The sequence below is a fragment of the Hippoglossus hippoglossus genome, chromosome 24, assembly GCF_009819705.1.
Source record: "Hippoglossus hippoglossus isolate fHipHip1 chromosome 24, fHipHip1.pri, whole genome shotgun sequence".
Lineage (NCBI taxonomy): Eukaryota > Metazoa > Chordata > Actinopteri > Pleuronectiformes > Pleuronectidae > Hippoglossus > Hippoglossus hippoglossus.
This window is the reverse complement of record NC_047174.1, coordinates 2,441,696-2,452,587: the sequence shown is the minus strand read 5'-3', so window position 1 is coordinate 2,452,587 and position 10,892 is coordinate 2,441,696. Positions and strand designations below refer to the sequence as shown.

General features: G+C 43.8%; 1 protein-coding gene across 3 annotated transcripts in view; it reads left to right on the top strand.

Moving 5' to 3' along the window:
• Positions 1-6,006: 6,006 nt before the first annotated feature.
• afdna (afadin, adherens junction formation factor a) overlaps positions 6,007-10,892 on the top strand; it is a 73,617-nt gene continuing 68,731 nt past the window's right edge. For 2 of the 3 annotated variants that reach the window (XM_034579379.1, XM_034579381.1), the window contains exon 1: positions 6,008-6,297. In XM_034579379.1, coding sequence (XP_034435270.1) covers positions 6,196-6,297 — 102 coding nt within the window. In that variant the 5' untranslated portion in view covers positions 6,008-6,195. Of the gene's footprint in view, positions 6,298-10,892 lie in introns of all 3 variants that reach the window. The other variant, XM_034579380.1, reaches the window with a different exon arrangement.

Genomic DNA, 10,892 nt, shown 5'->3' with positions numbered 1-10,892 from the left:
TCCAAGGAGAAGGAGCATCACCGCTAATGCTGAGTCAGTGAAATCGCACCAGTAAAAGAAAAGAAACACACAAATCGGACTTTCCTCTCTGCAAACATTTATGTTGTGCTGCCGTGGTAACGACCAGGTCCTTTGAAACGACAGATGTTTACAGTACAGATCCAAAACGGTGAGAATCCCAAGTTCCAAAATGATTCACCTGTGCTGCTGCATCTTAATCCTGTTAACGCTTCACGCTGGTTAATCCCTGCTGCTTGATATCTAGGTCACAAACTGGATGTGAGCAGTGAAATATTGTGTTTGTGAAGTCAGGTATTTAAAACAGAGCAGATGCTGCAGTTTTACATTCGCACTGGTCTTTGAGATGAATATGAAGGAACCTGATCATAAATCATAGACTGTAAATAAATATGAATTCCTCCCGCTATCCAGAAATGAAGCCAGAATATCTCCGATACAAACGCTGCCATCTTGTGCCAAAGACGCCGTTAGAGATGAACCAATCGTGAGTCACTCTCGGTCGTCAATCAAGACCTTTTTATATCAGCAGATAACTAATTAAAACCCAACTTACTGGAGACGTGAACAAACATCAGTGTGATAAGAACAATGCAAAATGACAGGAAGTTTTATTTGACTCATACTTTGACTTTTTAGTTTGTTCCATGTCCCCTCCACTAACACGGAGGAGGCAGAGAGTTAACGACCTAAAGTAAAAGGAGGTTTTGAGACATAATTTGCCGTCTGTACCCGACTATGAGTTTGATTATTCAAATCAAATTGTTCTCAGCGCTCACAGTCATTGGTTCACACCCTCATACACTCAATCTCCTCGTCTGTATCCTGGATGTTTCACGCTTCACACTGGAGCAGATGTTTCCTGTTGCACTGGAAGAAAGACGTGTTTCTCCTGGAACAGGAGCAACAGATGGTGGGAACAGAGCAGGAAACAGAAAGAAAGGTGTGCAGCCTGATAAGGCACTGAATCACGGGGCCGTGCAGAAAGAAGCTGTCTGTCCCTTCACATGCAGATAACACGGGACATTTAGAGGTTTGGAGGTGTTTTTTTTGGAGGCTGATCTGAGGAGAGGTGTGAAGCATCTGTGGTAACTGTCACGCTAATCATCTATGATTTACCTTATTATATCCTGAGCAACTTGCATTGTAATAAAATATATGCAGGGGATGTGGCCAAATTATATACCCTGTATATTAAATGGGTTTTGCCTGAATTTGATACATCGCACCAAAGAAATAGTGACTTGACGATCAGGACCTAGCAAGATTTTGCAAAAACTGCTGGACGGATTATTACGAGACTTGGGGGAAGGAGTCGGTATGAGTCAGGGAAGAATCAATTAAATTTTGGTGGTGATGTGGATCATGGGGCGGATCCAGGATTGTTTTTAACATTGCGAGTTTATAATATATAATATAATTCATGCATGTTGATGTAAGAAATCAAACACATTTCTGTAACTGATAACTATGAGTGTGTACAATCGGGTGCAGCTTTATTGACTTTAAGGAGACCATTGGGCCTTGGCAGAGGTTTGTGCTCTACTTAGTTTTTAAAGTTATGTTGGTATAAGTTGATTTAAATGCACTTTTTCAAATTCAATTCCTTTTCCCCTTCGTTGAGAAAGAAGAAATCTGGTTCCACTGAAAGTAGGAGAGAAACTATGTTTTTTAACGAACTTAGATGTACAAAGTACTTACGTATATAAAAAACTTCAGGCCAGTTTAGGATTTCACAAGTGTCTCAAAGAAGAAAAGCTGATTTGGGATCAGTTCACACCCTCGTCTCTCCCTGCGCAGCGACTATCTGAGTCTCTCGCGACGTTAAAGTCTGACGTGGTTCTTATCAGTCTGAGAAGTGTCGTGTGCGGATCAAAGTCCGGGGGCTCATTTTATTTAAATCTCTCCCGCTCGGAGATATTCTCACTTCCCTCAGGAGTCAGGGGGATAAAGATTAAGTCGTGGCGGCTATGGAAGGTCTGATAAAGAGACGTTTTAGTCTGAAATCAGGGGAACAATCTGTGCTTCAGCGCTTGAGATGAACAGTTGGTGCACAGGCAGAGAGCAGGTGCTGACCTAGAGCTTCAGGTCCAATGTGCACTCGATCATCGCAAAAAAGACGTTTCACAAAAAATGCCATCTAAGGTCACATTGGGTCTCCCCCCTCCGCGTAAGCCCTTCACTCCTCCACCCCCGCTGCCTCCTTCGTTTCCTGAGGTCTCTATCTTTTTTTTATGGAGCTTTTTATATCTCTCCTCTGCCTCTTCTCCATCTCGATCCGTCCTTTTTTAGTATCTGGCACACCCACCGCATGTGCTCATTCACCTCCTGCACGTCAGGTCTCTGTCTGTATGGATTTCTCTCACCGAACCGAGCTGTCTTTCTAAAAGTGGCTCCACAGCAGAGTGTGACGGGTGAAAAAGACGAGTTCTCACCCTGACGAGCCACAGATTTAACACCCGTTAGACGCACACGTGATGTTGAATGAAGGGGAGTGGCCTCACACTGTTGGTGAAGATGATGAAATAAAAAGAGGTCATGTCTCGATAAAATGAAATAAAAACATTAAAATAAAAAGTCTCTCATTCGAAATTCATGAAATACTATCATAGTTGACTATTAGAATTTCATACAGACTGAAAATAGTATAGATAATTACTCTGTGAGCCGTAATAGGCAGAACCAGGGTATTGTGTTTTCTCTTGTCTGTTTGTACAAAATAACTCAACAATGCATGTACGTAATTTCTCCAAACTTGTTGGGTACATTACGTGGAGAGAAATCTTTAGATGGTCAACTTTTGAAGATGTTGGTCAAAGGTGAAAGGTCAAAAGTCAAGCTCAAACAGCGTGTCCTCTACAGCTGCATGATTTTTAAGTTGATAACAGTCAATGATATGTTGCATCATGTTGTTTTAACTGGGTGATATCATGTTCTTTTTAACTTTCATTTAACTTTTACGCACCAAACAGGAGTAGCACTCTCAAATTCCAAGTATTTTTGTCCAATACGATGACAATAAAGGCTTTTTTATTCTATTCTAATCTATTCTGTTCTATTGTATTGTATTGTATTCTGTTCTATTTTATCCTGTTCTGTTCTGTTCTATAGAACAAATCATTTTCCTCTCTAAACATTCTCCACCAAACAAAACTTCCTCGTTTGGTTTGTCCTCTCCACAGCAGCAGTTCCCTCTTTTTTCGAACTGAATGTTTTGTTTCATGTAAGTTTGCTTGTAAAACTAAGGCCTGTGATTATGTGACACACACACACACACACACACACACACACACACACACACACACACACACACACACACACACACACACACACACACACTGTCCTTGTGATTCCGCTGTGAGTCTGTGCTGAACTGTCTGTTCAAGTGTCTCTTATCAAGTGTATAGTCTTTAGAATTTGTTTGCATCAGCTTCAATCTAACTTTGCGTGCTTTGAACAGATTTAACAATCTGCATGAGACTGTTACAGTAAGTGAGATAAGAAGGGTTTTCATGGCTATTTTTTGAAAAGCCAACAGATAAGAGCTCTTTGTTGTGGTCGGAGCAGGAGACAAAATACGTGATAAGTATTTGGGAGGATGAGGAGATGAAACCAGCTTCTAACACTCATCTCTGAGTGTTTGTGAAAACATGCGATGTCAGGGGCGTTTTATCAGAAGCTGATGGATCAACTGACTCCTCCTGTTACTGGCGTTGTCCAGGGAATAAATTATGTTTAAACTGGTAAATCAGTGTGTGTGTGTGTGTGTGTGTGTGTGTGTGTGTGTGTGTGTGTGTGTGTGCGTGTGTGTGCGTGTCAGACAGAAGCAGTGATAGTGTCGCAGATACAGGAAGTGGCAGGGTTATCTGGTAAAGTTGGTTTCCTGTTGTGGTTTCTCACTTCTGCTTCTTAAACAAGTTCAGCAACAACTCACACGATGGATTCTCCCCAAATTCAAATAACGACAAGACAATTTAAAGCCATTTAAAGCCTTTTAAACTCATCAAATAAAACGATATAGCAGCAAATATAATAGCATTAAACAATAACCCCTGTGACACGTTTATCAATAATCTTCATGTCTGCTTACATCTTATTTATCTATCGGGGAAATTACTGACATCAGATAATAATCTGAAATCTGAATGGAACACTCTTTGAGCAACTCATGTAAACATCATAATCCAAATAATGTCTGAATAAGATCCAAAGTCAGATTATTTGTGTCCATGTCGACGTCGTCATTGTCTCAAATTTATTTTCAAAAGAAATTCAATTAAACAACAAGCGTCTGTCGCATGAGACGAATATTTCTAATCACATTAATACACAAATACAAATACAGATGGATTAATAATATTTCATGTTGTTTACTTTTTTTTTTCTACCACCCACTGTGTGGTGTGAGATCAGCTGTTCTGATAGAAGAGGCCTTTTTTCATCCATTACTCACACATGAGGTCAGTGCGACACTCATCCATTAGACAACAACACCCACAAATTCAGGCACAGTGACGAATGTGTTTATAGGAAGCCGGAGCTACTGTTAGACACCGCGTCTGGGGGGGGGGGGGGGGGGGGGGGGGGGGGGGGCACTCACTGCTCTATTTTTATACATGTGAACACTGCTGTATTCCTGACACTTCGCAAGTATCTGCCTGATATCTGGTGACCTCTCAGCGTCCCTGACGGCCGTGTGTTAATAAAGAGGTGTTTTTTACATAACTGAGAACTCCGTCACACACACACACACACTGAAAAACACACACTACAACACACACAGACACCAACACACACAGATGGAAAGGAAATGAGCTTTTGCTGATTGTTATGTCGAGTGTGTCGATAGAAAGAAAGTTCAGACTGCAGACAAAAACTCTGTCCCTCCTATAAGATGTGTGTCTGAATTAGTGTGTGTGTGTGAGTGTGTGTGTGTGTGTGTGTGTGTGTGTGTGTGTGTGTGTGTGTGTGTGTGTGTTGTTGGACAGAGGTTCTTGGCAGCATTGTGTGGCATTCAGCACCTTGGGGGCCTGGGCTGGATTAGGAGAAAACAAACAATGCTCCTCTGGCAGTGTTTGAAATATTCACATTTCTGATTTGTGAACAACTGTGAGAGATGTATGTTTTATTTATTTAATGCTTTGTGTTATTACTATTGCTTTATTATTTTTGGCTGTCTGCATGTTGACTTTGTATTTTCTATTTTGTGAAATTTTTGATATTTAATTAGATTTTCAGGCAGAGGCCTTTCTGCCTCCCCAAAATGTTATTTTTTATCTTGTCATTTCTATGTATTAAAAGTATAAAACAAATTATGTTATTGGTTTATTAGACATGATTAATATTCAAATGTGTAGTTGAACAGGAGCAGTAGAAATAGGCTTAAATAAAAAAAGGGCTTTAATTAACATACACTGACGTAATCCCTCTCAGTATTAACTCTTTACAGTCAGTGTGTTGAGTGAAGCTGCTGCAGCATCCATCACGTTTATTGGCTCTGAAACCGTCAGACGAGTAATGTTGATGATGATTATGATGATTATTATTGTTGTTGTTGTTGTTGTTATTATTATTATGTTGTCGCTCAGATGTAGTCATATCATTTTCTGCATGTCAACTTTGTATTTTATATTTCTGTAAATGTTTTCATTTTTAATGTAATTAGCTCGAGGCCTCAACATAGCCCACTGGGATTTCTGCAACTGTTTACTGTTGTTATCTTGTCATTTTCTCTGTTTCTTGGCTGATTGAACATCAACACAGTTCAAACACGTAGTCGAACACGAGCAGTAGAGTTAAGTTTAAATAAAAATGATCCTTAAAGTTAAGTTTAATTAAAAATAAGCAGTATTAACTCTTCACACTGAGCTGCAGCTTCCATCTCGTGAACCCTCAAACGGTTAACAGTTGCTGCGCGTGCACACGGCGGCGTCCAGAGTGCTTGCCGGGAGCGCGCAGAGCGGCGGCGGCGGGAGCGCGGATCCTGGAGCAGTGAGAGAGAGACAGGGAGCGCGCAGAGTCCCGGTGACCACACGGCTCTCGGTGTCCGCGGCGCCGCTTCTCTTCCTCCGGTTGTTGGACTATCGCTACGGGGACGTGGGGTTTTTTATTTTTTCCATCCGGCGACCGGCACACACACACACACACGGACGCACGGGGCCTCCAACGCTGTCCACCATGACGGGGAGCAGGGAGGAGGAGAGGAGGAAACTGGCCGACATCATCAACCACTGGAACGCCAACCGGCTCGACCTGTTCGAGATCAGCCGCCCCACAGAGGTAGGAGCCCGGCCCGGGCCGCCAGGAGAGGCCGCGGACCTGCGGGCCCTCTCCTGCGGGGAAGGTGGTAGTGGGGGCGGCGGGGGGGGGTGGAGAACCGAAAAAACCGCGGCTGGTTGACGCCCGGGGTTTGAAATCTGCGGGAAGCTGTTGCGGGCAGCGTGGTTTGCTCGGTGGTGGGTCCCGGTACGTGCCTGGAGAGAACGAACGCCAGACTCCATTGAGAAATCTGGTGATTTACTCCGTCGGAGCACACACTCATTAAACATCTATCTGTACATTAAGATAACATTTTGTGTTTTGTCACAAACCGGAAGGTGTCCACTGATTTGCACAATTTACTCTGAATAAATTCATCTTTATTTGACAAACACTTCACACAAACGTAGCTAGCTGCTAGCTACCGCCCACAGCTGTGCTTTTAGCTAAAAACAGGAATAATCCCCAGTGTTGACCCTTCACAGGATAATAAACATCGCCGAATGTGAAAAGGATGCTACTGGTTTCTATTCGGCATGTTGGATTGTGTTTCCACGAGTGTGTACGTGTGGGAAACGAGAGGTGACACCGAAACCACCTGATTTCCGAATGGGAGTCTGGTGCGTTGTCTCCAGTTGACGAGGGGAACGGCACGTATCGGGGGGGGCCAGCCAGCCAGCTAGCTAGGAGGCAAGTGCATTTACCTGTGGAGCCAACACTAGCCGTGTGTACGAGGGGCCGCCGGGGGCCACTAATGCCTGAAAACACTGTCTATTCGTGTTTTTAAAGGAGAAAGTTAAACGGTGGCTCTGCCCGTGTTAGCTGTGTGTGTGTGTGTGTGCAGCGGGGCTCGAACTGCAATGGCTGACGAAACCCGGGAGCACGCCGAGGCTGTTTGATACGCAGGGCAAATAGATAAAAGCTTAAAGTATTAGCAACAAGCTGGAGGTGAATGCTTCCATCGGGGGGTGGGGGGGGGGGGACGCGGAGGATGCCAAGCCCCCCCCAAAAAACAGTCCCCGTGCAGCCGGTGCAGAACGTGCAACCTGCCCCCCCCCCACCCACACGTCACGTCGTCCTGCATTGTCCTGGAAACGAGCAGGCGAGCTGCGATGATCTGACCCTGCGACGTGTTGAGGGAGCAGGGCTGCGATCAGCCTGGGACTCGAGCTGTTTACTACACATACACACGAGGGGCACCAAGCAGAGAGACTCGATCCAGAGAGCAGGAGCCTGGTGATGGGTTCCAGTCCCTAAACGAGTTCATCAACATCTGAACCTGCACCTTTTTTAACTGGTGCGTCTCCTGGATAAGTAGTTCTGATTCACAGCTCTGGACTGTGATTGTGTTCTTTCTTTTTCGGTGGGCAGCCCACCCCCCCCCCCCATCTCTTCTTGGAGGAGAGGGGGGTGCATGGGGTGGGGGGGGGGCCACAGGGTCCCCCACTCCTCTTCTTGAGCCGATTAATTTATCAGGATTGAAGCCGTTGGCCTGGGTGGGGAAGTGCACACACAACCTTTCATTCTGAGAGGAATGATTAACCCACTGCAGCCGTTCCCTCCGAGTCCCTCACTGTACAAGGAGCAGTGCCTCGCTCGTGCGGAGGAGGAGGACGGTTCAGAGTTTAGTCCAGTTGAACATGATTAAATGTAAGCAGATGCATGGTCTTCCCTTTGCCACGCCACACCCTCCCCATATGTCAGCTGGTAGAGCCCCCCCCCGCCCCCTCCAGGCTGCACAAGTGTCCTTCACACTGTCTAGACTGCTCCCGATCGGGGCTCTGACTGAAATATACTGTGCCTTTAAATTTACAGTATCATCTGTGATTGACGCTGACGTCAGAATTGATTTGCCGCCACAGGTTCGACATATCTGATGGTTGTTCAAATGTATAATTTCAGACGAAAACTTCCACTGTGAGAGGGGCGATCATTCGTGTGATTAGATTAGCCATGGATGGCTTATTAGTCTGGAGCAAAGGTTCTCCAACTTTTTAATCTTGCAACCCCAACTGAACAAGTCCTGCTGTGGGACTTATTGTGCTGCTCATTATAACATAATAGGTACTTGTGTCACGTGGGGATTCACAGCAGGCACAGACGTGGAACTTATCCTTTTTTTTTTTTTTGTAGAATTCAATAAACACTGCGATTGAAATTCACAGAACAATAGATGCACAGCGGTTTGTTTTACTTGGATAAAAAGATTGTGGGAAAGTTTACTTTGCTTCAGTTTTGTATTTATTCTCTAGGTTCACACTGCCTGGAATTAAAAAGTGAACATGAACACAAAGAAAAGACTGGACATAGATATTGTTGGTTAGTTTTAATATATACATAGATTGTTGCCTTCAGTAGTCTGGTTTAATTTCTTCATCTCTCACGATATGACAGTATTTAAAACCTGCTACGTGTCCCCAAAAATGACGTATTCCTTCCTGTGAGGAGAGGCTCACTGCTCTTAGGGGTTGTTAGCACAGTCGGCTCCGCAGCATCCGCAGGAATCCCTCTCAAAACACAGGGTTTCTATGTGCATCAGAGTCGGAGTGTTGACAGCTGACATCCAGCAGCTCCCTGTGCTTTGGAAAGCTGCGCATACGGAAGAAGTTGTTGTCAGAATTGTGCTAAATATAACTTGTGACACATAAACACACACAGTAGCAATAATTCAGGATGTGAGGGGCAGGATTTAAAAACAGAAATCTTGTTTTTTACACATTTGGAACCATTTAAAATTAATAAATAATGTCTTGATACCTAATTACACGCGCTGGGCTTTTTATTTACAAGCTTTGGTACAGGCTGTGAAGCAAGACGACTCGTAAACAAAGTACTGAAGGTGCATATCTAAAACATTCACTGTACATACTGACACACATTTTGCAGGACAAGTAGACCTTGTATACAAGAGACAGTGGAAGATGATAGAGAGTAGATGATGCGTATCATCTTACAAGTGAACTCAGCAGCCGTTTGTCACCGTGCACTCAGGCTCTATGTATCTAGCAATACAATTATGCCGTAGGAAGCGGCTGTGGCAATTATCAGGTGGTACTGTTTAAGCCGGTGATTACATGTGATGGTGTTAATCAGGCAGGTTTGACGTTCTCCTCTGCAGGGGCCTTTAGAAGCTGTGATTACATGAGGATGTTGGTGAGTTCTCCCTCAGATTAGAGCTGATGCTGATAAATCAGGTTGTATCTTAATATCAGGCTTTGAATGGAAGTGAGGCAAAGACAAATCTGTTGAACTGCACCTTTTTTTTATTTGCGTGACGCGGGCACGTTTTAAAGCTCCTCCACTCGTCCTGAGTGCTGACCTCAGGGATTTTGTTCCCTTTTCTTTCTCCGACCGACTCAAAAGAGGCTTACGGTTTAGAAGTGGAAAAGTGTTTTTTTTTTTCTGTTTTTGTTCGTCCAGTTCTTGATGGGTTTTGCTCGAGAACTTCCAGACCAGCTCACCTCACCAGACAACAATGTCAGTAATCTGAAGAATGGTAGCAGGGTGTGTTGTGCATCACGTTTGTGATTGTTCTTTCATTCACAATGAGGCTTAATTGCTTTTGAGTTTCTAACGACAGACTTGAAGAATCCAATAGCACAGTGTCTGCAGGAGATTGAGGTATTAGTTCTCTACTACTGTATTTTTAAATAAATAGATGGCTTAAATATTACAAAGTTGTATTTCCAGTAACAGGGTAAAGACACTATATACATACTTGGGTTTTTTTCTTACTTTGCTCTGGTGTTTCCTGGAGTTGTTATTTTATTTTAAATGCTTCTAACTTCAGCTTGCTTACAGTCTTGGACTTTTCTTTCTGAAACCAGCCGATGACATAATAAGATCTCTGACAGCCACCTAGCGTCTCCTGTAATTGCAGTTTGCTGTGACAGTCACGTGATGGAGTGAATGACTGAGCTGAACAACAAGTTTACTAGGCAGTGTTTCTGCAAGGATTTATTTCAGCAGCCGAGGGGGGCTCCAATGTTTCAATGCAATGACCCACTGGGATGTTTCCCAGTATGCCTAGTGCTCAGTCTGGGCACCTGGTTTGTGTGTGTGCCCAGTAGAAATCAATCTAACTTAATCTTAATTACTTACGTCTAACTTTCTTTATTTTTTCTCCTCTTCCCGTCTGTCTCTGTTTCACCTCAGCCGTGTGTTTCCACGCGACTCTGCTTCCTGTATCTGTCATTTCAAATTAAAAGTCCTCTACAGAGTGCGTTGCAGGTGCTGCAAATTGTACAAAGCAGAAACACAGCTGTGTGTGGAGGAGGCTCACATAACACTTTGCCCTTAGATTAATGGACAACTTCCAGGTTTAGGGATTTGTTGAGCAACGTAATAAGATGAAGAACTGTGTCGTTAACGGACAATTAGAATCACAAAAATCCTCAAGTCAATACTAACTAACGAACAAATTAAGAAAACCAGTTATTTTCAAGTCTGAGGTGAATTATATTCACGAGGCGGGAAGCTCATTATCCACCTTCTTTCCCATAGGATGTGAAACCAGCATTTCAGCAGACTCGCCGTGACATCAGCGACCACTCCCTCCTTTCCCTGCCACAAAGGAAGCAGGAAACTGTGCAGGAAGTGTGTGTTGTGGCGAGATA